Here is a 25,902-nt window from a genome sequence, read left to right as displayed (position 1 = left end):
TGATATATTCTTTTTGGGGAGACCAGAGAGCAGGGCGTTACAGCAATCAATGCGACTGGTAATAAAAGCATGCATCAACATATATAGCTGAATTTTTTTAATATTTTGTACACAATAACAGAATAATTTCAGAAAAACACAAAATGACTGGTGTCAATATTATTTGCCCCACAAAAAAGGTCGAATATAAAACAATATTGCAAATATTGCACAGTTGAAAAAAAAAAAGCACTACAGCTCAGTTGTTCCCGCCATCCTTTGTCCTCCTGTTTCCCCTCCCTCTCCCCTCCAACGACGAGTTTGATGGTGTTACGGATTCAAATATTGGGGATGGATACAAGAGGAAAAACCACAATAACAACACTGGTCCGGCCGGGTTGAGTCAAACGATGATTTTAATGATCACACGCGTGGGAGATGGACACCGTACGTAGACAGCATCAGATCTCAAAATGGTGGAGCATTGATCAAACTCTTATAGCCTCTAGTGGCCCCCACCTTATCATAAAAGCCTAAACATTCACATGCTTTCTCTCACACGGCGCCTAAGCTACGACCTTGGCTCCCTGTTTATCTGCTCCTGCTGAGATGGGGCAGAAAACTCCAGCATGTTCTGTTCTCTTCTAATCAGACAAATAAGACTTTCTGCGAACAGTATTTCTTATAACTCAGCAGTATAATGCATCATGAAACAATATCATTCATTCACAATAAATCAGCAGTCTAATGTAATGCAAATCAGTTTAACAAATGCAATAGTTATCAGCTTCTTCTAATTCAGGAGAATAATGCAAACTAAAACTACATAATAATTCACAATCTTCAATTAGGGGTCTAACGTGGCATAAAATAATATTATAATACCACATTGGCAAACTTCTCCCAATGTTTCCACTGAAGGGGTTGAAAGTTAAAAAGCGCCGAAGGTTAAGTTAGGTTTGGAGTAAATCATGGATGTGCGCACGTGTTTGTGTGCAGCTTGTAGTGCAAACGTGCGTGCAGAATTCATGCAGACATGTGTAACTGGTCGTTTTGAGGTAGAAAAGAGTGATGCGCGGTCAAGCTGGTAGTTGAAAGTTTCAGTCAGAGTAGAAGAGCATTGTGTAAAAATGCAAGTAATAACAAAAAAGTGCAAGTCATTAATCGCATCACCCTGAAAAACCTGAGTAAGGAGTGCAGCTCCTGATGAAAGGAGGAGCACTGAAAACCAGGAAATGATGTTTCTGGAACAGTCTGATGACTGAAGCTGGATGTTTGAAGTCTCAGTGAACTGCTTGTCTTTTCCCCACAGCTCCTCCCTCAGCGATGTATATGGCTATATGTTCTGAACAATGTGCTGATGTCCGTATCAGGTAACAAACAGCGTGACACAAACGGAGAACATTGTGTCCACTCGATAATATGCTGCTCTAAAAAGGCTCCATCCTGCAGGCAAGTCGTCCCAGCTTTACTCGCACAGCCTGCCAGCTCTGTTTGAACAGAAAGGACATCTGCACAAGAAACACAGCAGCCTGTTGCTCAGCACCAACCGCCTCACTGAGCGGATCAGTCTCAGGTACGACACGCCATCACAGATGCAGGGAAACAGGAGCTGTAGGTGCAGCAGTGTTAATAATGTCATGTATGATGCTACCACTTGATTTTGAGGAAGGAGGATACTGTAAACCCAATTTTGTCTGCTTGTTCTGACCTGGATATTCTCTGTTGGCCACAGAAAGTTTACCATATCTGTAAAGATTCCTGACACTAAAGGTTGTAGGAGGTGCAGTGTAGGTAAGCAATGCCGAGTTACTCTGGTCAGTCTGTTTGTTCACGGAGAACAACTGCAGACACTTAGTCCTGCTCTCTCTGTTTCAGCAAGAAACCCATACACAGATAGTACATATCTGTGCGGGGCTGTCCCATCTGGCCTGGTTTTACTCTTGTGGTATGAGCCTCTTCAAAAGTTCATGCATCTAAAGGTTTGTACAGATATGTCGAACTTGCCACCTGAATAAATGTCTTCCTTTCTAACTCTAACCCTATTTCCACAATGCAAACCAGCCATTAGACCTGGATTACATAAAAGTAGACAGACAGCATATCAAAATCTGAAGCTGAAGAATGTAATTGATTTTTTTTAATAACATATGCATACTTTTTATTCAAGCCCAACAAGATTTTAGAGACTAAATAAAAGAAACGTTGTATAAACGCCGTCCAAAAACACCAACAGCACCTTCTCTGGGTCGAAGCTCGTGTAACTGAATGGTTACCGTGTGTTTTCTGTGCTACAGGAACAGTGTTATCAGCACACAGTTCAACGCCAGCATGCACCATTAGATCACATAGCACAGATAATTGACAGTTTTTTTGTGAATGTCTCGCACATTTCATAACGATAATGTATGTACTGTGAGAACAGAGCTCTGTGTTAAGCCTGTCTGCAGTCCTAACACAGTGCTGCTTGGAGAAACACGCCTGTGTCACAACATTATGGAAAAGTGGCATCAGTCCAAAGACGTGCAGTTAGGGGATGGATGGATGGATGGATGGATGGATGGATGGATGGATGGATGGATGGATGGATGGATGGATGGATGGATGGATGGATGGATGGATGGAAGGATGGATCGACGGGTGGATGGATGGATGGATGGATCGACGGGTGGATGGATGGATGGATGGATGGATGGATGGCTGGATGGATGGATGGATGGATGGATGGATGGATGGAGGGATGGGTGGGTGGATGGATGGATGGACGGATGGGTGGACGGGTGGATGGATGGATGGACGGGTGGGTGGATGTTTGGACGAACAGATGGACGGATGGATGGATGGATGGGTGGATGGCATCGGTTTATCTTTAATCTCAAGATTTAATAATCATACAAGAATTCTGTTGTGCTGTTTTTGACGGTTGTATGAACAGGTTCAGCTCAGGTTTAACAAGCATCACTTAACCATCCATGAGAATTTATTTAGTTTTTTTTGTTTTCCTTGGTGACTGTTTCACAGCAACTCGCCATCAGACTCCCAGATTCTCTTCTCAGCTGTGTGTTGGAGTGAGAGACTGTAGTAATGATAAACCACCAACCGGCCAACAGCTCAGGTTTGATATTATAGAGCTGAACGGCGCTCCTGTTCCAGTGCCAGGTAGGACCGTTTCTGCGTGTCTCTGCTGACTTCCTGAAGCTTCAAGCTTCAACTTGTTGCAACAAGCTTCCTTCTTTCCGTGCATCAGGAGATAGTGGAGCACTCAGAGTCGTGCAGGTAACCCAGCTGGACCGAGACACTGTTCTCATCACCTTGGAAAGTAAGTCCCCTCGCATATTGTGAATCCTTCAAATGTCTTTCATGCTCATTCTCAATCTGTGTACTGTTTGGACAGGAACTGTAAAGATCGTGAACCTGCAAGGACTTCCATCCAGACAGCTGGCTGCAGAAATAGTCTTTGACTTCCCCATTGAAACACTAGGTAGAAATGATGATGTGACAAACAAAGTGAATGAGAGCTGATGTGTGTCCTGAAAGCTGAGTGACACCTCCTGTTCTGTCAGTCTGCTTCCAGGATAGTGTGCTGGCGTTCTGGAAGCATGGCCTCAAAGGGAGGAGTTTCAGATGAGGTGATGAACTAGTAAATTCATCCAACGTTGGCTGAGCTCGTATCATGTGCTTATCATATTAGTTCTAAGTCATTACACATGTGAATTTTCACTTTATGTGCAGGTAACACAAGAAATTACAGATGAGAGTCGTGTGTTCAGAGTTCTGGGAACAAACAGGTATGTTAACTGTATGCTGACAAGAGCTATCAATCACTGTGAGAAACTAGTAATCCTAGTACATCAGAAGTAATCAGGATAGTATTTTTCTTGATACTATTGTTAATAGACCTGGAAGTGATTTTCAGAGTAGCATGTGGAAGTAGCATGAATACTGCTAGCATTAATGGTAGCATTAAAGCAGGAGTCACACTAGAGTGTTTGTTCTGTTGGTTACTCAGATCCAAGGATTTAGGAAATGCAGCCTATGTGTTTGCATGCAGCCCTCCAAAGAAAAACAGCCATTAAAGTTACCAACTACCGTCTACCTGACACTTTGTACAGAAAACTACTTCCCTTAGTGCTAATTTTCTTTATTCTAGTGCCAAATCACAACAATAGTCACTTCAAGACACTGTATATTTTAAGATAAAGGCCCTGCAATTATGGTGCACAAAGGTGAAAAACTCCCTTTTAGCAGGTGAAAACCTGAACCAGGCTGGGGGAGGGGCGGGCATCTGCTGCGATTGGTTGGGGGGGTGAGAGGAGGAAGACGGGACAAAGACAATCTGGGGAAGAGAGCCAGAGAATATTCTCAACTAATGATTGAATGCAGAGAGGTGTTTAAACAGATAGTGAGTGAAAAGGGCGACTGAAGAAGAAACACTTGGTGCATCACGGGAACCCGCCAGCAGCCTAGACTTAGGCTAACTAAGGGAGGATTCAGGGAAGAAAGGAAAGTTTGAAGCCTAATGTTAAAAGTAGAGAGGGTGTCTGTCTCCCAAACCCAAACTGGAAGCTGGTTCCACAGAAGTGGTGGCTGTAGTTCAGGTGGGGGAGCAGGTCACCTACTCCCCGTCTACATGCCAGATATCCTGCATGAAAGTTGCTCTTCGGTGCATCCGTCAGAGTATGAATGGGTGTGAACGGGTGAATGAGGCAAGCTTTGAGTGCTCAGAGTAGAAAACCACTATATAAGAACCGGTCCATTTACCATTTACCAAGAGGGGCCTGGAAACCGAAGGGTCTGGCTCCCATTTTACTTTTAAATACTTGGAACGAAGTGCTCTAATGGGGTGATATGGTACTATAAGGTCATTAAGATAAGACAGGGGCTGATTATTCAAAACCTTTTATGTGAGGATTTTGAATCTTTTATTCTGGATAAAACAGGGAGCCAATAAATGTTCTGTTTCTAGTCCCTGTCAGGACTCTCGCTGCAGCATGTTGCTCAGAGCAGTCTGGAATTGATTTTTGACTAAATAATTAAAACTAATAATAATATATTACTATATTATATTATTAACAAATCCAGGACACCCCTGTTGATCCAGCAGCTCTTAATGAAGTTTGTAATAAGAATCGTGGTGAGTTCATTAGAAATATTTCACTTTTCTTTTTTAAATCAGTCATTACTGGAATCATCTGAAGTGCAAAAACAGTGGGATTATATATGAGAAGGACGGACTCAAAGACTGTCGTGTATCACATATGTATTACATCGATGTCCAAAATCAATGCATCATTAATGAAACTGAAACAAAAGTACTGAATTTCATGTGGAAGACCAAACCTCAGCATTCAGGAAAGTCTTATACAGGAGCAAAGATAATGGACGTTACCCGGAGTTTTCCACTGTGAAACCAGGAATAACAGCTTAAAAATGTTTCTGTGATCTAAATCATTGTCAGCCTGGCAGGCAAATAGCGTGGACACCAAAGTTTGTGAACGTGATAACCTGAGAACAAAGACATGTAGGATTTTAAATCGGTACCATAGGTGTGTCTACTGGGAGGCTGAGGCTTGGCGCTGCTGGCTGCCAGTACTAAGTATTATTATACAACCCTTATTTTAGTGGATCTTATCTTCTTTCCTTGTGTTTCAGTTAGTTTTTACTCAAACTGGGTGTAGAAGGAATCCCTGCAAAGGTTTCTTTTTCTTCTGTGTTATGTTTTATGTATTTCTCAGCTCTTTGCTTCCTTTTTTCTACTTTAAACTTGTTTGTATGCTGGTGTGTAAATGTTCACACTTATCATAAAGTTTAAAAAAGTAGTAGGCGTGGTGATGAGCAGGAACAGGAGTAAAACTCCAGTAAGTGTACCAGTACTGTACCAGTGTGTAGCATTAAAGTCAAACTACAGTGGTTGTAGTATCAGTAGAGTAGTGTTAGTACTAGAGGTGGGAGGAGTAGAAGCAGGTGGAGGCACTGGCTTTAGGTTAGTACTGCCTTTCTCTGGTTCTCCTTTACAACTCATCTCCTTCTCATTTGCTGACAATGTGCAGAGCCATCATCCTTCAGAGCACACCGACTGATGACCCGTCAGCACTGAGCAGCCTGTACATCCTGACAGGACACGAAAGCAGCTACTGAGAGAGGACACGGGGCTCATTCGACGGTGTTACCAAAGAAAAGCACAGCCTGTCTGTAACTGTGGGGTGGAAACGATGCTCTGTTTCACTGAGGCTGTGCCAGGAAACGGTTCAATGCTGGGAATGACAAATGTTAGGAAGGTATCCTGCTGACTGTCCAGCCTTCACCTGTACACAAGACACCTGTCAAGGTCCTCGCTGGGGTTATAGTTGATAAAGCTTTCTAGCTTTTCTTGTCTATTCAGCTTACCTGCTTAAATCAGACCTTTCTGTTAAAGCTAATGCAGACTCCACTGATCCGCCCGCTCAGTGTGGACGGGAGAATAACCTGAACATGGCCTCTGGGACATCATCATACTGATGTTATGAAGCGCTCAGTCAGGTTTTCTTCTTGATCAGACTGAGGGGCAGACTGAGTGTGTTTTGGTGCCTCAACATTCAGTCATATTCTGTAAAGCCATTTTCTGTCTGCATGCTGCACATAACCTCTTTGGACCAGAGTGCTGTGACACCTACACCTTACACCTGCAGGAGCTGCTCGGCCATAGAAAGCTGCTCTGTGAAGTGCACGGCTTTTTTGCCAGTGTTGATTTTATGGGTTTAATGTAATAACTAATTTTTCACATCATCGTCTGAGTCGTAATCCCAACGAGGAAACCTGGAATGTAAAACTTGATGGACGCTCCAGCTGAAGAGTGAAGTGTCAGACTTTTAATGGATCTTTCAAGCATTAGCGTACTTACAATGGCAGAAACAGTGCCACGTCTAAAGCATAGGAGCCATCTTCATCTCATTCTTCCCATTTCATGCAAGTTTCTTCTCATCCTCAGATGGACAGAATTTGGTTTGCTGACTTCATTCAGTCACACCATACTAGAGCATAAAAAGTGGAAATAAACTGGTCAGTAAGAAAGTGTGATGCTTGAAAGTATAGCGTAAGGACAGCAGCAGCACTGCATTTACAGCTGATATGATGACTTCAGCATCTTTAAAGAACTGTGAAGGAATTATCAGTGCTAACACAACCTTAAGCACGTGATGTGACCGTATACACTGCTTACACTTTCAGTATCCTTACTTAAAGAGAACATCTCAGAAAAAAGTACAGTTAGCAAGAAGCTTTGAGAACAAGGCAGTGTTATTGTATGCTAACCACCGTGGTGGTGTAGCTTGTCCTGATAAAAAGTGAATGTGGTCACATTATACTTGTTAACTAAAATGAAAAAATAAAATAATTCCACTACATGGGTAAAGATATTTATGATATTTATGGAAAGGATACTATAAAAGTAACACTGGCCTTTCCATGAGAGAAACTTGAAGTACAGTATGCATGTTGAGATTAATGTTTGTTTAATATGTTTTTGCTACTATGTGAAGATGTGATGTTATTAACAACACAGAATAGACAGAAATAAAGATTTTCATATCTCTTGGAGTTTTATGAAGAGTTTGTTGGGTTGTTCTTCTTTGAATGTGTGGATCGATGCTTCTGCGATTTATATCTTAATCCTTCAATTTGTAAAAAACATTTTGAATTCCGTTTGAGAAGATAAATGAAGGTTCTTGCGTTCAAGTGGAGGCTCTAGCAGACTGAGAAAGTAACTGCATAACTGGTCAAAGGAGCTTGTAAAGAAAAGCGTCTGGACTTCTTTAAGTTACTTGAAGACATTTCACCTCTCATCTGAGAAGCTTCTTCAGTTCTAAGGTCAAATGGTGGAGAGTCCCAGATAACTGCATAACTATGTTATTCCTGCACCCATAGCAGCAAGTAAGTGAAGGCAGTGATGAGGGCTGATGAGTTCTCAGATCACTCAGTCAGTCTCTGAGCGTCACCTTTATTGTGATCGCGCACTTTAAGCTTTCATGCCTGTATTTTTGCACAATTGTGATAATACTGTATTGAAAGAAATCTGTGCACAGACGAACATGGGGTGGCTTTGCTCAGGTAGTAGAGGAAGGTGCTTCAATCCCCGTCTGCATGCCAAATATCCCTGGGCAAGATACCAACCCAGAGTTGCTCTCCGAATGTGTGTGAACATTACACAGAAAGTGCTTACAGAGAAAAGTGCTTGCGTACACCTGAATGAGGCAAGTTCTTTAAAGTGCTTTGAGTACTGTATAAGAACCAGTCCATTTACATCGCCAAAGCACTCAATACTCTCTTTACGAAGTTCTCTGTAGTTTGTTTCTCCAGCACCATATTTGACCGCGGTCAAGTGAGCCCTCACTTACGACCACACAGTCAAGCCAGCCGCACCTAAAATGTTGTTGCACTATTCTTATGCATATTACGGTACGGGTGCCGACTGGCTTAGAAATGCAGTCTTTTGTGTCCTGACCAGAGATGGGCAGTAACGCGTTACTTGTAATCCGATTACTTTTTTCAAGTAACAAGTAAAGTAAGGGATTACTATTGCAAAAACGATAATTAGATTACCGTTACTTTCCCGTAGGAACGCTGCGTTACTAAAACAGTGATTTTTTTGCGAGAATGTCTCATGACAGTGACGTAAGCAAGTGCAACGTCCGTGACAACAGCTGTGTGCAGATCAACAATGGATAATATATCGAGTGTGGGAGAGAGTATGAGCGTGCAGCGTTTAAAGCGTGGAAGTACTGACCTTATTTTGAGTTTGATTCCATAAAAAGTGACAAAAACATTAGTGTCCGTTGTGCGTGGGAAGAAAACTTCTTTTTACAGCGAAAAAAACCCCTAAACTTCCAAGCAAGCACCGAGTGCGCTACGACGTAATGGGAAAGTCACAGAGAAACTCGCGGATTCTTCAACTGACCGCGGCACACCTGCACCAGGGTAAACCTCCGCCTACCCTACTCCTGCTTTACAGGTGAAAATAGAGCCAAAGGACCGCTAGTCTTTGATTTTATTTATTTTCTGCTGTGTTTTACTTGCATCTATTTGAAAGAGTGAGTGTAAACACAAAAAATATTTTATTTTATGTGCTGGAATGGGCAGAAAATAAGTTTAAATATTAAACAAATTTCTTCCAGTCAGAGAATGTTACATATAATTCAATTTTTGCTTGATGCATAAAGTTAAAAGATTAAAACTAATAAAACAAGTTTTAAAAAGAGAGACTTTTCCATTTGATTACATTTTATATGATGAATTATGCAGAAAAAGTAGAATTGGGCTGAAAGATCTATCGCTTTATCACCTATTCAGGTTGTAAATCGTGTTTTTTAAAAGTAACTAAGTAATTAATTACTTTTGAAAATAAGTAATCAGTAAAGTAACAGGATTACTTTTTGGGGGAAGTAATCAGTAATTAGTTACTGATTACTTTTTTCAAGTAACTTGACCAACTCTGGTCCTGACACTATTGTACTTCACAATCCACTCCCAGTTTTGGTTCATCTCCACTTTTCCACTTTTTCCACTCCACCCTGTGATCCACAGCCCAAATTACTGTACGATTCAGAGAAAATTAACAGTAAAATTTACCCAATTTACTGTACTGTACTCTATATTTTCTCATATTTGAGCTCAGATTACAGGAAAACTGTAAGACGTGACACTGATATCTCACTAGATTCTGACTCTGGGTGACCCCCACACACCCAAGATTACTGTACGGTTTCTGAGATTGCTTTGTTAACCCTCTCAAGGCAGGCATTGCAGATATGCAACAGTTAAAAGCTAACAACCTGATCACCCCACATACATATTTCATGAGTTTTTTACTCAGAAGTACCACTGCAGGTATTCTTTTGTGCATTAGCAACAAAAACTTAATTTGAGCCTGAGAGGGTTAAGCATGAGTATGACAAAGGCTAAGAAAATATACTGCCTACAATAATATCAAATTTAAACAACAAATTACAAAATTGCCACACCTGCTGTTATTGCCAGGTGTTCGATAGAGCATTATTTAGTCATAAAAAATACATATCACTGAAATATCATCAGTAAAAGAAACACTCTGTCATGGTCCTGGGTCGGTGACCCAGTGCTTTTAGTTATCATTTTCTAGTTTATTATGATGATGATGATTATTATTATTGTTTGAGTTCTATGTGTGATATTCGGTCTGCCTTTGAGTCTGTGTCTCTGTCTGTCTATGGTGTCACCCCATCTGTTTGTGAAGCTGTCTGTTTAGATCTGTGTCTTGTTTGGTTCCCCGTGTCTGAGTTTCCTGTTTTATTGTGAAGGTCTCTGTCTGATGTGAGTATGTTCAGTTTACATTTCCCCTGTCCCATCAGCTCTGATTTCTCCCAGCTGTGTTGCCCTCCTGTCTCTCATCCCCTGATTACTGGTGTGTGTGTATTTAAGCCCTGTGTGTTCTCCTGCATGTTGCTGGTTCGTCTGTATTACTCAGTGTATCCACCGTGCCTTCTCCTTGCTTTTCATCGGCATTCTCCTCTGCTCGTTTTCAATCAGGATTGTGCTCTGTAGTTTAGTTGTTTCCCAGTTTAGTTTAGTTCGAGCCCCGTTTGCTGTTTGTCCACATTCTTTTTGTGTTCAATAAATCACCTTCACTTCTCCACGACTGCCTGTGATTGGATCCTCATTTATTCCGCACGGCTCGCCTCGGCAGCCGTGACACACTCACTATGTAAGACATGTTAGCAAATTCAGTTAATAAATAATGTATCAAATCTATACAGATGTTTGAAGGTATATTGCAAAGCATGTTTGTTTCTTATGGCTTACAAATGTGTTTGCCTTTAACATAATTTACATTTCATTTATACAGTTTCACAGACGAAACAAAATAGGTTTCCTGAACTGTTCTTCGTGGCCTAATTTTGAATCCTTCTGAGGGGGATGCATTATCCATGAAGGTGGGCAATTTGTTCGTCGATCTCTGACCCTCGCTGACTCTGACGCCTCCTAATTCTGCTTCCAGCCTCGCTGATTAATTTGTTGTCACTGATGCTGTCACCAGTTGTACACAACATCTGTTTGTCCACCAGTCTAATCTGTAATTCAGGTGAACCCAGAATTACCTGCATCTTTGTAATGTTTCAGAAAATATACACTATATGTTGATGGGCTTTGTCCCACTTTTCTTTCCTTTATAAGTAAGAATCTCTGTGGTTTTAATGACAATTCATATACAGATTGTGGAGGACATTTTATTCAACACTCAAAAAAGTTCCTCACCAGCAGACTGTAGTACAATTTCAGCCCACCGTTAATAAACCCATCCAATGCAGCGTTATCAGAGAAATTATGCAAGTGTTATGTTTGTATGTACTGGTAATCTATTTATCATTTATCATGATTCCTGCTCTGATGATTACTTACTTCTCCTTCTGTAATTTTAACAGATAAAGGATGTTGAACATTAAGCTCCAAACAGGATGAATGAGGAAGACCACAGAGGAGAATCGTGGATGTAGTGAAAGAATATATGCAGATGGTTTTTTTCATGGTGGAGGAGCAACTTCTGATACCATCTTAAAGAAAAAACACATAAAATTGAAGAGTAAAAATAATGACAACAATATGTCTAAATTTTTTATTAATTCTTTAGAGCAAATGCAGTCTTGTCATGGTCAGAGTTGCCCACTCATATTTAACTAATTCAAATACAATTACCGCATTTAAATGCTTATGTTCTAATAAAAGGCATCGTTTAATACTTCTGCCATGACAACCCAAATAAATCAATGAGAGGGAAACGGGAAGATTAGTCATCAGGCAAGGTTTACTGTTCATTTACCATGCCTTGATAACAGTAAGCTTAACAAAAGAAAAATGTTGGCGACGAGAAAAGGTGTTCTGTCAAAACATCCTACCGTAGCGTAAATTTATAGTCTTGTCTATCAATCCGTGCTACCTTATCAGAATATGCTACCTTACGTGGTTAATGGCTCTGTCGTATAGGTAGCATGTTCAGATGGTCCAATCACACTATTAAAACATGCTTCCTGCTGGGATTTATATAGGTAGCATGTTCAGATGACCCAATCACACTATTAAAACATGCTTCCTGCTGGGATTTATATAGGTAGCATGTTCAGATGACCCAATCACACTATTAAAACATGCTTCCTGCTGGGATTTATATAGGTAGCGTGTTCAGATGGCCAAATCACACTATTAAAACATGCTTCCTGCTGGGATTTATATAGGTAGCGTGTTCAGATGACCCAATCACACTATTAAAACATGCTTCCTGCTGGGATTTATATAGGTAGCATGTTCAGATGACCCAATCACACTATTAAAACATGCTTCCTGCTTGGATTTATATAGGTAGCATGTTCAGATGACCCAATCACACTATTAAAACATGCTTCCTGCTGGGATTTATATAGGTAGCGTGTTCAGATGGCCCAATCACACTATTAAAACATGCTTCCTGCCGGGATTTATATAGGTAGCGTGTTCAGATGACCCAATCACACTATTAAAACATGCTTCCTGCTGGGATTTATATAGGTAGCGTGTTCAGATGACCCAATCACACTATTAAAACATGCTTCCTGCTTGGATTTATATAGGTAGCGTGTTCTGATGGCCCAATCACACTATTAAAACATGCTTCCTGCTTGGATTTATATAGGTAGCGTGTTCAGATGGCCAAATCACACTATTAAAACATGCTTCCTGCTGGGATTTATATAGGTAGCATGTTCAGATGACCCAATCACACTATTAAAACATGCTTCCTGCTGGGATTTATATAGGTAGCGTGTTCAGATGGCCAAATCACACTATTAAAACATGCTTCCTGCTGGGATTTATATAGGTAGCATGTTCAGATGACCCAATCACACTATTAAAACATGCTTCCTGCTTGGATTTATATAGGTAGCGTGTTCAGATGGCCAAATCACACTATTAAAACATGCTTCCTGCTGGGATTTATATAGGTAGCATGTTCAGATGACTCAATCACACTATTAAAACATGCTTCCTGCTTGGATTTATATAGGTAGCATGTTCAGATGACCCAATCACACTATTAAAACATGCTTCCTGCTGGGATTTATATAGGTAGCGTGTTCAGATGACCCAATCACACTATTAAAACATGCTTCCTGCTGGGATTTATATAGGTAGCATGTTCAGATGACCCAATCACACTATTAAAACATGCTTCCTGCTGGGATTTATATAGGTAGCGTGTTCAGATGACCCAATCACACTATTAAAACATGCTTCCTGCTGGGATTTATATAGGTAGCATGTTCAGATGACCCAATCACACTATTAAAACATGCTTCCTGCTGGGATTTATATAGGTAGCGTGTTCAGATGGCCAAATCACACTATTAAAACATGCTTCCTGCTGGGATTTATATAGGTAGCATGTTCAGATGGCCAAATCACACTATTAAAACATGCTTCCTGCTGGGATTTATATAGGTAGCGTGTTCAGATGACCCAATCACACTATTAAAACATGCTTCCTGCTGGGATTTATATAGGTAGCGTGTTCAGATGGCCAAATCACACTATTAAAACATGCTTCCTGCTGGGATTTATATAGGTAGCATGTTCAGATGGCCAAATCACACTATTAAAACATGCTTCCTGCTGGGATTTATATAGGTAGCATGTTCAGATGGCCAAATCACACTATTAAAACATGCTTCCTGCTGGGATTTATATAGGTAGCGTGTTCAGATGACCCAATCACACTATTAAAACATGCTTCCTGCTGGGATTTATATAGGTAGCGTGTTCAGATGACCCAATCACACTATTAAAACATGCTTCCTGCTGGGATTTATATAGGTAGGGTGTTCAGATGACCCAATCACACTATTAAAACATGCTTCCTGCTGGGATTTATATAGGTAGCGTGTTCAGATGGCCAAATCACACTATTAAAACATGCTTCCTGCTGGGATTTATATAGGTAGCATGTTCAGATGGCCAAATCACACTATACATAGCATAAGTGGTGGCTCGTCCGGGATCTTTGGACATTTTAGTGGAGACTGAATGTCAGTTTGTTTTGCTTTTAAGTGGGTGAGTGATGGTGTTCAGTGTAATTGAGCAAACTCCCTTTAGTGTGTTTCATCTGGGTGACTGTGCTGCCCTTCCATCGAAGCACTTGTTTGTTGTTTTGCTTTATTGTTTTAGTTTGTGTTTGGTGGCTATCCTGGGTGGGGGTACGCTTCAGAGTTTGGTAGGAGACTATATCTCTGGTCTGCTGCCTGCTCTCGAGTTCGCGTTTAAAGTTGCCTCGAGCCTGGTACACCACTGAAGACTAGGGTAGGGAAAGTAAGGGATTTGTTGTTTTTAGTGTACTTTTGGTTTTGTGTTGTAGCAGGTCAGGTAATCATTTTGGGTTTGACTGTTGTGCTCTTTTGTGTTGGTCACATGTTACTTTTTGTGTGTTCAGTGTGGCAACTTCAGATCCTCATGTAGGGGCATCCATGCTTAAAGATGCCAACTTGCTTCAGAGGAACTTTTAATTTGTTTAGGGGTCCTAGAGGAACCCTTTTAAGGGAGGAGGTGTTACGTCCCTCTGCAGCTTCTAATCGTCTCAGTGTTTTCAGCTGGTGCTAATTGGCCACACCTAGTCAGGTGTGGATAAAAGCATACCTGAGGCAAGCTTCCCGGCAGTGCACTAGTCTTTACCTTGGTGGCACCAGCCATTTTAGCCAACCTGGTTTTCCATTTTAGGATGAAACCTCTTCTCACCCACACTCTGCTATTCATCTCTGTTTTTATGTTGCGGCTTTTGAGCCGGGTCGTAACACTGAAGATTACAAAGATCAACATTAAGACCAGTCTGTGCATTCAAAGCAGTGACAGAAAAGAGTGTGGGGCATTAACCCCCACTCACTGAAATGGCATCCAAGATGCCTTCATAACTTTAAGAAAAGGAAAGAAAAAAGGCAATAAAATGCAACAGCCTTTAAATTTGGTTTTATTTGTAGAGTAAATGTAATAGCGTACATGTTAAATAAACATTTAATGCCCACGAAACATACTAATGATATGGCAGACATCGAAACAGGTAAAAGAAACAATCATATTTATTCATTTTCATTAATTTAAAATACCCTTTACAAAGTATATATATATAGAAACATAATCCAACATATGTGGAAAAAAAACAAAAAAAACTGACACCCTGCTTTAAACGCACATATATAAAAGTTACTCTTTTAATAATTTCTACTTTGTTGTCCTGATGACGCAGTCGTTCACCTGCATGTGGTGCAATCCAATTAGGCTGTCAGTAGTACTTCAGGTCTCCCAGCCCTTTGCCAGACAGGAGGAGACACCAACCCCCAGGTAACTCAAACAAAGATGTATTAATATAACATAAAACAGAGCTTTGACCTTGCAAGGTTAATATGTGTGCACGCCATATAAACATTGGAAGGTGTGATGGAAAAATGAATACATTTAATAAAGAAACGATATTGAACAATAAATGGAATATTTTAAAGTAGTGACTGTAAATTAAACTAAAGTGAATCAACGGGTGGTGAGGTGTGGAGCTTACCATGTGTGGCATGCCATCACACATGGCAACTGTCATGACCAACTCAGCGTGGAAACCTGAGATGAACCTAAAAAGTAGAAAACTCAGGGTTTTTTTTAATAATTCTACTTTTTGTTGGCAGTCGCTGTCCTGATGACACAGTCGTTCACCTGTGGGGGAGAAAACAAAACAAAATTGTCAAAAATGTTAAAGTTACAGTGAAACTTCAAATCCTTGTACAATTCAGTGGTATTTATACTGTAAACTTAATCCCTATGCTGTAAACTGACATGTAACTCTAGGAATCACTCATTTCAGCCACCTTTGCCACCATTTTCCACATTAATTAGAAGAAGAAATGAAATAAATGAATCGATTAGCTCAAAGAAATTCCACTGCAGACGAGTGTTTTGGTGGTTAAACTGCAAAGCAAGCCACGCACATGGTGCAGGCCACTTCTGTGGGCTCTATCAGGGATTTATGTGACTAGTCGACTAATTGTCACTAGTCTGTATCAGACTTACCAGTCGTTCAATCTAATTGTTAACATTTTAATTGATGCCCAATGCTGGTACATTGTGTTCTAAATGTTAGGCAGCGATCTACCACCAGATGGTGCACTGTTGTTGAGAAACGCCATAAATCTATTAATCTACCCTGATCTTCTTGTTAACACTGAGATCGCAGATACACGCAGAGGAAATTAGTTTCCTGAGAGGTGGAAAACCTCTCCTTTAGGAGAGCAGTTAAGTCAATGGGGGAGGGGCTCAGAGTAGAGTCACTACTCCTTCACATCAAAAGGTGACAGCCACCTTGGCCAGGAGGCTGTTCCAGCTGGGCACGTCCTACCAGTAGGAGGCCCCAGCATCCTTGGTCATGCTAGCCAGTTTACATCTATCAGCTGTGGTCAGGAGTAGTCCTTCCTGCTGCCCCCACAACCTGACTAGAAAACGTCTGTATAATGTATTACCTGAATCATTCTCGCCACACTTAGACGTACTTTTAGATTCTCAAATGATTGTCATATTTTAATAGAACATCTTTTGTAGTAATGCATTTTCATTTGTATTTAACAGAATGTGATAAATGGTTTAAGATACCTCTGCGTCTAGTTTGACAGTTTCTATTAATCAGTTCTGAAAATCAACTCAATATCTGAATGTTCCTTAGTTTTACATTAGTTGGTTAGTCTAATTATTTCCCCCTCGATTAGTCGACTAGTAAATAAGACGCCAGGAACATCCCTACTCTTCAGACAAAATGTGAGTATGAATTACACACCAAGGTATTAAAATGGATATGGAGTATGGCTTTGGTTTACCATAAACAGCTGATGTAAGGACATCATTAATGTACTCTGTCCAATGAACACTGGAAACAAGACTGCACTGACCTTGCTGGCAAACCTCAATGAGTTCAGAGTTTCCCCAAAGCTGTCGGGCTCCGGAGCAATGTTAACAAACATCAAGCTGCAAATAAAGACATCCAAAATTAGTGCCAAAGAATAAACAGTCACAATCTGAAGTGATGAGATCAAACGCTGTTAAATATTTTTTGGGGATAAATTCCTTCAGTTTTATGTGTCGTCATTATAAAGATTTGTGATGTCAACAAACTCACGTTTTGCCGTTTCCCCCCCAAACATCCCTGAAGGAGGTACGTGAGCTTCGAGTTCCTGTAAGCTACGTAAGTCTCCTGGAACACAAAGGCCAAAAAAATCATTAATACTGTAAATGTAAAGAAAGCAGGTGTGACATCTAAGACTACAGAAACTGCAGCTGCAGACCTTTTTGGCCAGAGCGGCGATAACGACGCCCAGGTTGGACAGTGAGCTGTTGATGGCGGTCATCTCTTTGAAACGGTCACCCTGAGACTGGCTCTTCACCATTCGCTCACTGCCAGCCAAGTCCACCAGGCACAGAGTGGCTACACACACAGAGAAAACCAACTCTTATAGGAAGCAGTGATCCGTTTTTCCTTCCATTAAAGGTAGTTTTAATACTTTACAAAACACTTCTTTTAGCGCTCAGGGGCTCAAACATTAACGTTGAGTCATCAGAGCAGATTTTGCACTGGTTACAGTAACAATAACTAACCAGACTAAATATTATAGATCCAAAAAGAAGAAGCCACATTCCTGATGCTGGTACTTCCAGTGTGATACATTTGCACTTGACATCCCTGCCGGCATTAACTCCCTCAATATCCAGCTGGAAGACTGAGTGGGAGCGAGACGAGCGGTCATTCTGGGCTGTCTGGGCAGTGGAGCGATTCTGATTGGCCAAAGCAATCAGACGGAGAACCTGAGAGGACGAGGGAACATTTTAAAACATAGAGCATCGATAAAGTTTGATGTATTTTCAAAGTTTGGTAACAATTTGTCAGCAGATTTGAAATTAATTTGTTCTGAGCTACAGATGTCTGTCTGCTGTACCTGATCCTCATTGGAGACCCGCTCATAGGTGAGATTAGTGATTGTCAATTCGTTGCTGGCTGTCTTGCGGATCTCATGCTCAGGTCTCTTGCTGGACTTGCCGGTGAACACAAGGTCCCTCAGGGTCTCATTGTAAATTTCGACGAAGCTCGCTGTGAACGTGAACTGTGAAGTGAGTGGGGGTTAATGCCCCACACTCTTTTCTGTCACTGCTTTGAATGCACAGACTGGTCTTAATGTTGATCTTTGTAATCTTCAGTGTTACGACCCGGCTCAAAAGCCGCAACATAAAAACAGAGATGAATAGCAGAGTGTGGGTGAGAAGAGGTTTCATCCTAAAATGGAAAACCAGGTTGGCTAAAATGGCTGGTGCCACCAAGGCAAAGACTAGTGCACTGCCGGGAAGCTTGCCTCAGGTATGCTTTTATCCACACCTGACTAGGTGTGGCCAATTAGCACCAGCTGAAAACACTGAGACGATTAGAAGCTGCAGAGGGACGTAACATTCAGTATTGATATTTGTAAATGTAAACTATGAGGATTTATTTATTTATTTTTAATTCTTTTCTTTTTTTTTCCCCTCTTTTTTTCTTTTTCCAAATAAATGTCCCGATTGAGTAATGAAACTAACCCAAAGGAGAATTCTAACAATATTAGACAGGCCATTCAATATGCTTTATCGTGGACAACTCGTGGCTAAAACCCCACACACACACACACACAAACCTCTAATCAAACATGAAAACAGATAATCCAGCTGAAGCTTCAGACAGCCGTCAGACAGTGAAACACTGCCATCTGCTGGACTCGAATAACAAAGACGCTGCTTTGACGGGTGAGGGAGTTTCAACAAGTCTGCAACGACTCAAGCATCAAACTACAGAACTATTCTAGCGGACATGGTGCTCTAATGACTGCTTCATTAACGCAGGTCAGAAAGGATCAAACATATCAATAAATTATAAAACACAAAACGTCTCTTATTGCCCAGGGCTCAGGAAGTGAGTGTGTTCCTTATAGCCTATTAAACCTTAGCAGGTTATTTTGATGTGTTACAGATGAAACAGCTATCCAGTAACATTCAGCTACAAAAACGCTTTTTTATAATTACTTTTTTACAGCTTCGCACTTTTACACAAGTTTTATCATCAGTGTCACAATGGCTGCTGCTAAAATTGAGTACAAGATATTTGTTGGCCTGATTAAAAGGTCTTGATGCGTGCTCAATCATCAGGGAAGTAAATCTCCAAAAGTTGATTCTGTTCTTCTGGACGTAGCGTTTTCAGTCAGAGAAACCAGCCGACTGAAGGAACAATGGGCTGGGAGGTCAGTTCCTTAATCATGATCTAAAACACTTAAGTTGGCTTTATTAAACATTAGATCTCTAGCTGGGAAAACATTTTTAATTAATGATTTAATCACTGAGCACAGCCTTGATTTTATGTTTTTAACTGAAACTTGGTTGGACCAAAGTAACAGTGGAGCTGTTCTCATCGAGACGACCCCTCCTAACTACAGTTTTATCAGTGAGGTCAGGGCGAGCAGGAGAGGAGGAGGGGTTGCTGTCTTATTTAATGAATCATTTCAATGTAAGCAGCTATCTCCTGGAAGTTTTCAGTCTTTTGAATATGTGGCTTTACAGCTGAAGGCCCCATCCAAAGTTGTGTTTCTTAATGTTTACAGGCCTCCCAAATACTGCACAGACTTTTTTAATGACCTCAGTGAACTGCTGTCTGTGATCTGTGTTGATTTTGACTGTGTAATTATTGTTGGGGATTTTAACATTCATGTGGACAACCCTCAGGACAAAGGGACTAAAGACCTGAGTAACACTCTGGGCAACTTTGGGCTGACTCAGCATGTAACAGAGGCCACACATAATAGAGGACACACTCTTGACCTACTGATCTCCAAAGGCCTGAGCATTTCAAAGGTTACTGTGTCTGATGTGGGCCTGTCTGATCATTACTGTGTTTTCTTTGAAAGTAAAATCTCAGCCCACACAAATATATCAACAACAGTGATCACAAAACGGTGTATAACTGAACACAGTAGAGCAATTTTTAACCAGGTCTTCCCATTAACACCTGACCTGCCCAGAGGGTCAGTCAATGAGCTCGTCAATAGCTTCAATGCTAACATGTTAAATGTAATGGACACTATTGCTCCCATTAAGGTGAAGGTTATCTCTGGAAGGAAAAAGTCTCCATGAAGAAACTCCACACTGGTGAAAAATGAAAAAAGAGAGTGTAGGAAAGCTGAGCGCAGATGGAGAAAAACAAACCTCCAGGTTCATTATGACATTTATAAAGAGAAACTTCACAATTATAATTTACAACTGAGGAATGCAAGGAGGTCCTACTTCTCTGACATCATCACTAAAAACAGCCATAATGCTCGGGTCTTATTTTCTACAGTTGACAGGCTAACAAACCCTCCTGTGTCAGTGGCAGCTGAACTTCATTCGACCATGGCCTGCAATGACTTTGCCAAATTCTTCACTGAAAAAATCCAAAAAATTAGACAAGCAATTGGTACATCAACAGCAGATCCAGGATATGTACTGTGTCCACCAAAAAACTGTTTAAACACCATGAAACAGTTTCAACCTATTAACAGCAAAGACCTGGAGGACATCTTAGGTCAACTGAACTCCTCCTCCTGCTGTTTAGATGTCCTGCCAACAAGTTTTTTCAAAAAGGTCTCAAAGACTTTAGAGTCAGACCTGTTACAGATCGTCAACTTTTCTTTATTATCAGGTGTGTTTCCAGAATCACTAAAAACTGCTGTAATCAAACCTATACTGAAAAAGGACAATCTTGACAAGACACAAATGAACAACTACAGGCCGATCTCAAATCTCCCGTTTTTAAGTAAGATCATTGAAAAAGCAGTTTCTCAACAGCTCAGTTACTTCTTAAAACAGAATAATTGCTACGATGCCTTCCAGTCAGGTTTTAGACAGAACCACAGCACTGAAACTGCTCTGACCAAAGTGTTTAATGACATATGTCTGAATACAGACAGTGGAAAAATGTCAGTCCTAGTTTTACTGGATCTCAGTGCAGCATTTGATACAGTTGACCACAACATATTACTCAAACGACTGGAGAACTGGACAGGTCTTTCAGGAACTGTACTAAACTGGTTCAAAACATACGTAGAAAACAGGAAATACTTTGTATCAATAGGTAACTTCACATCTGAGCAGACAAGTATCACATGTGGAGTTCCCCAAGGTTCCATCTTGGGACCCCTTCTGTTTAACATCTACATGCTCCCACTGGCACAGATTATAAACAACAACAAAATAAACTATCACAGCTATGCAGATGACACACAAATATATATCACAATGTCACCAGGAGACCGAGGCCCTGTACAGGCTCTTGGTAAATGCATTGAGGAAATCAATGACTGGTTGTGCCACAATTTTCTCCAGCTAAACAAAAACAAAACTGAGGTAATAGTCTTTGGCGCCAAAGAAAAACGATTACAGGTCACCAGAGAACTTCAATCTATACATCTAAAAACCACAAACCAGGCGAGAAATTTGGGTGTAGTGATGGATGCAGACCTAAACTTAGAAAAACACATTAAGACAATAACAAAGTCAGCTTACTATCACCTCAAGAATATATCAAGGATAAAAGATCTGATGTCTCAACAGGACCTGGAAAAACTAGTCCATGCATTCATCTTTAGTAGGCTTGATTACTGTAACAGCATCTTTACAGGTCTACCTAAAAAATCAGTCAGACAACTACAGCTCATTCAGAACTCTGCTGCTCGAGTCCTCACTAAGACCAAAAAAGTGGACCACATCAGTCCAGCTCTGAGGTCCTTACACTGGCTGCCTGTCCGTCAGAGGATAGACTTTAAAGTTCTGATGCTGGCCTATAAAGCTCTGAATGGTTTAGGACCAAAATACATCAATGACCTCCTGACCCAGTATGAACCTTCCAGATCCCTCAGGTCATCTGGATCCGGTCTTTTATCAGTTCCCAGAGTCAGAACCAGACACGGAGAAGCTGCATTCAGCTTTTATTCTCCTTATATCTGGAACAAACTCCCAGAAAGCCTCAGATCAGCTGAAACACTCAGTTTATTTAAATCCAGGTTGAAGACTCACCTGTTCTCAGCTGCATTTGAATAAAGCACCAAATCCACACTTTAAGCTTAAATTTCAAAACTTACATTTAACTACTGATTTTATCTACTGTTCTGATTTTATGTGTTTTGATTTTATATACTGTTTTGTTTGTTTGTTTGTTTGTTTGTTTGTTTGTTTGTTAATTAGTTAGTTAGTTTATTTGCTTGTTTTAATCAATTTTAAATCATGCTTTTTATTTGTTCTTGTTTCTAATGTCTCTGTAAAGCACTTTGAATCACCTTGTTGTTGAATTGTGCTATACAAATAAACTTGCCTTGCCTTGCCTTGCCTTATGCAAATTCTCATGACCATTGATCAACAACCACTGATCAATGGTCCTGAGTACCATTCACAGAGAGTTGGAGAACGGCTGCAATCACAGCATTGTAAGATGGTGACAGATGTACCCTTAGGCCCCCTCCTTGATTCAGAGAGGGTCTTTCCCTTTTCACGTAAATGGCCTCCTTGACTCCGCCCTCAAACCAGCGTTCATTGCAGTTATTGTTGACAATCACATTGTGTCGTGTAACCATCCAGCTCACATATTCAATGTAAATGATTTGTTGAACTGAAGACATGATGAATGTTCCTGCATTAAACCACATCCAGCCTAGTGTTCTCACTCTCCCTAAATGGATCTGTTACATTAGTGATATATGGGAGTTGTGTTTCAGTCTTTTCCACATGAGGACATTTACATTTAGTTTTTGCTTTACTGATGAGTGGCTGGTTAACCTGCAGTGGTTGAAGCATGTGTCGGTCGTCTGGAAGAGTAGGTGTAGAAGACGTCTTTAATGAATGTAATGCTCTGAAGGTGTCAGTGATTACTGTGAATTCATTATAAAAGTGGATTTCAGTGAATAAAGTGAATAAAGACAGGCCCTCATGGTGACGCTCAGGTGTCCATAAAGTGTAACAGGAGAGCTTTGTCATACTTTCAGAGATTTTACATGAGCCAGTCTTTCAAAAATTACATAAATAAATAATTCATTCATTCATCCACAGGAAACACAATGCTCATATCTGAAAGTAAACTCTGATATATATCCCCGACTAGAGTTACTACTAAATAAAGGATCGCCCCAAAATGACTAAATATATAAAGACACTCTCCAGAAGAAGTTAAAGGGATTTTATTTATTGTACAAGCAATATCTTCATAAGAATTACAAATTCTGCAGACATATTACCTTCTTACTGAACCTGAACAACTCACACACAGACGTGTCTGCTGCTTATCTTTGTTCAAACATGATGTTTTATCTTCTCTTCAAAACACATTACTCATCTTTCTGGCATCGTGTTACATGAAAACACCTGCATTCTACCTGTGTCATTGTACCACAAAGACAATGATTGCAACACTGTGCTTGCAAAATAGAAGAAATAAGACGACCAGCAAATACATAAAAGATGGTAAAAGTGATTCCATCTTTGTGTCTCCTCCCATTGTTTCCCCAGTCTGTCTAGTTCCCATATTCCCAGGACACCGCTGGACAACAAGTGGGTATTCCAAGACTGAGAGACGGCCAGAGTTGGCAAAAGATCAGACATTCTCCACTTAAGTAGAAGTAAAAATACTATTGTTCCAGTGAAAGTTAAAGTACTGATTCAACTTCATTACTCAGCTAAAGCAAAAAAGTACAGGCTCGAAGCGCTTACAGAGAAAAGCATACAACAGAATACAACAGAATGCTGATGGCGGCAGTAACACACACTTGGAGGAGAGGCTCCAGCCGTCCATTCCAGCCCTATCCCTAACATTAACTCTAACCATAACTTTAACCTTAACCCTATCAGGTCTTGTTTTACAAAGCGATTCATGATTAGAACAAAAAACACATTTACACATACCGATGATTTGTCACATAGCATCGTTACCTGTTGGGATGAGAACGTGTTGTTTCCAGAGCACCACAAATTGGGGTGTCTGTAGCTCAGGTAGAGCAGGAAACCTACAAATCAGAAAGTTGCTGGTTCAATCCCCGCCTGCTCCAGCCTGCATGCCAAATATCCTTGGGCAAGACGCTAACCCCAAGTTGCTCTCCGATGCATCCATCGGGAGGATGAATGCGTATTAATGTTAGATAGAAAGCACTTACAGAGAAAAAGCATAGAAAAAAGTGAGTGCATGAATGAGGCAAGTTGTAGAGAGTAGAAAGGTTTTATACAAGAACCAGTTCATTTACCGTTATATTTTAGTTTCATTTTCAGTTCTGTACTTTTTACATGTAATATTGATTCATTAGATTGACTACATGTATTAGACCTAACTTGCTGACAGCAAATTTAAACAACCGTAATAATTTATTTTCAGCGTCTGAAATATTTATTTAGTTTGTTTTTTGTTTTCTTTTTGGCTCCTGATATTAGTCAACTACTATTTGTCAATGTTGAACTAATAATGAATCTAAGAAAAGCTATTTGTCACGGTTGGCCAGCGTCAACCGTGGGGATGTGAGGAAGGAGGAGCCAGGCACGGAGCTCTGAATGCAAGCAGTGCGTTTATTTACAGTGAATGGAAAATAACAATAAATCCGCAGTGCGTTCCCGACTCCCGTGAAATGTCCTCTTCCCAGTGCTAGTGTTCCTTGTCTCCGCTCCTCAGTGTCTGAGCACCCTGTGCTCGCTGCCCTCTCATCTCCACGCTTCTCCTGGGGAGATAACAAACAGGCAGCCGTAAGACACATACAATGCGGCAGACTATCCGTACTGACTGGCCGAGAGACTAACTTGAAGTCACGCAATGATCCAGCGTCAGAGAGAGCGCCACCGCATTCTTAAGTAGCTCCTCCGACAAGGCTTGATCAGCTGTGTGATGGTCTTCAAGTGTGGCCAACCACCTGGCAGGGCCACACCCACCAGGCCTGAAGGTGCCTGTAAACAGGTGCTCTCAGAAACTCCGGCATCCACACACAAACACAGATATACCTGCAAGCAGGGAGAACGAGGGACAGCACACCAAAAACACACATGTCCATAACTGCTGGGTCGTTTAGACTCCTGAGCTGTGCACGAGGGGTCGAACACCCACTGGAAGGCCGGGCACTGGTTTTCAACCGTAATATACCTGATGTGCTCAGGTAACCTGTAGCGCCATGAAACCTCTGTCACACCAGGGCGCATAAAAATGATGCTGTAAGAGACTGATGGGATCGGGCAGCAGGGAAAACATCCACAAAATGCTACTTTCAGTTTGACTCCCTAAGACTACCTAAACTAAGTAGAGTCATTACATGCTTGTTAAAAGCAAACTCTCATATAGTTTTTAATGTGCTTCTTTCATTACAATGACTAGATAAAGAATGTGGCCCTGTCTCTATTTAACACTGGCTACCCCAAAATGTTTCCAAACCTACAACTGTAACTTTCACTGAGAGATTTTTAGATACGGTTATTGAAGCTGTGGGGTTAATTTTTTAAGTAACATGAGAGAGAGGCAGCAGCATACTGTTAGATTATAATATTATTTTATGCCATGTTATACCCCTAACTAAAGATTGTGAATTATTATGTAGTTTTAGTTTGCATTATTCTCCTGAATTAGAAGAAGCTGACAACTATTGCATTAGTTAAACTGATTTGCATTAAAGTAGACTGCTGATTTATTGTGGATGAATGATATTGTTTTATGATGCATAATACTGCTGCAGAAAGTCATCGCCTTATTTGTCTGATTAGAAGAGAACAGAGCATGCTGGAGTTTTCTGCCCCAACTCAGCAGGAGCAGATAAACGGGGAGCCAAGGTCGTAGCTTAGGCGCCGTGTGAGAGAAAA

General features: G+C 40.8%; 4 protein-coding genes and 1 long non-coding RNA gene across 6 annotated transcripts in view; 3 read left to right on the top strand and 2 right to left on the bottom strand.

Annotated features, from left to right (window-relative positions):
* The window catches only part of LOC146676647 (protein NLRC3-like), a 145,970-nt gene that overhangs the window by 84,379 nt on the left and 35,689 nt on the right, over nucleotides 1-25,902 (bottom strand). The gene's annotated exons all lie outside the window — the stretch shown is intronic.
* Nucleotides 1,331-3,460, top strand: LOC146676652 (mitogen-activated protein kinase kinase kinase kinase 2-like). 2 transcript variants are annotated; one of them, XM_085402202.1, is made up of 7 exons: nucleotides 1,331-1,352; nucleotides 1,432-1,555; nucleotides 1,715-1,773; nucleotides 1,858-1,961; nucleotides 3,001-3,138; nucleotides 3,227-3,298; nucleotides 3,374-3,460. In XM_085402202.1, exons 1-5 carry the CDS (start codon nucleotides 1,340-1,342, stop codon nucleotides 3,049-3,051), a joined length of 351 nt encoding a protein of 116 aa, XP_085258328.1. In that variant the 5' UTR covers nucleotides 1,331-1,339; the 3' UTR covers nucleotides 3,052-3,138; nucleotides 3,227-3,298; nucleotides 3,374-3,460. The 2 variants fall into 2 exon arrangements, 1 of the variants encoding a protein (XP_085258328.1); XR_014910540.1 differs by lacking the exons at nucleotides 1,331-1,352; nucleotides 3,001-3,138 and having other exon boundaries at nucleotides 1,537-1,773.
* Nucleotides 3,605-7,554, top strand: LOC146676651 (uncharacterized). Its single transcript, XR_014910564.1, has 2 exons — nucleotides 3,605-3,767; nucleotides 6,030-7,554. It is a non-coding gene; the product is annotated as an uncharacterized LOC146676651 (long non-coding RNA).
* Nucleotides 15,664-24,000, bottom strand: LOC146676650 (carboxy-terminal kinesin 2-like). Its single transcript, XM_085400845.1, has 7 exons — nucleotides 23,980-24,000; nucleotides 17,973-18,137; nucleotides 17,703-17,841; nucleotides 17,325-17,464; nucleotides 17,151-17,233; nucleotides 16,932-17,007; nucleotides 15,664-15,708 (listed from the first exon to the last, which is right to left on the bottom strand). Exons 1-7 carry the CDS (start codon nucleotides 23,998-24,000, stop codon nucleotides 15,664-15,666), a joined length of 669 nt encoding a protein of 222 aa, XP_085256971.1.
* Nucleotides 18,029-25,902, top strand: part of LOC146676629 (uncharacterized) — a 456,001-nt gene continuing 448,127 nt past the window's right edge. Inside the window, exon 1 of the mRNA XM_085402195.1 lies at nucleotides 18,029-18,220. The gene's annotated coding sequence lies outside the window, so the exon portion shown is untranslated. The remainder of the gene's footprint in view (nucleotides 18,221-25,902) is intronic.

This window comes from Rhamphochromis longiceps, linkage group LG3 (genome assembly GCF_057381845.1).
Source record: "Rhamphochromis longiceps isolate RC_006_pf linkage group LG3, R_longiceps_female_GT1.1, whole genome shotgun sequence".
NCBI classification, from domain to species: domain Eukaryota; kingdom Metazoa; phylum Chordata; class Actinopteri; order Cichliformes; family Cichlidae; genus Rhamphochromis; species Rhamphochromis longiceps.
Note: the sequence above shows the minus strand (reverse complement) of the source record. Positions and strands in the feature narration are given on the sequence as shown.

What these genes read in the sequence shown, in the direction of transcription:
- LOC146676652 (XM_085402202.1), top strand. An exon ending in TTGTAGGAGGTGCAGTGTAG is followed by an intron (nt 1,774 to 1,857) that starts GTAAGCAATGCC and finishes TCTCTGTTTCAG; the next exon opens with CAAGAAACCCATACACAGAT. An exon ending in AAAAGTTCATGCATCTAAAG is followed by an intron (nt 1,962 to 3,000) that starts GTTTGTACAGAT and finishes ACTGTTTCACAG; the next exon opens with CAACTCGCCATCAGACTCCC.
- LOC146676650 (XM_085400845.1), bottom strand. Translation starts at nt 24,000, where the DNA reads ATGCTATGTGACAAATCATCG. An exon ending in TGCTATGTGACAAATCATCG is followed by an intron (nt 18,138 to 23,979) that starts GTATGTGTAAAT and finishes CTCACTTCACAG; the next exon opens with TTCACGTTCACAGCGAGCTT. An exon ending in CAGGGATGTCAAGTGCAAAT is followed by an intron (nt 17,465 to 17,702) that starts GTATCACACTGG and finishes CTGTGTGTGTAG; the next exon opens with CCACTCTGTGCCTGGTGGAC.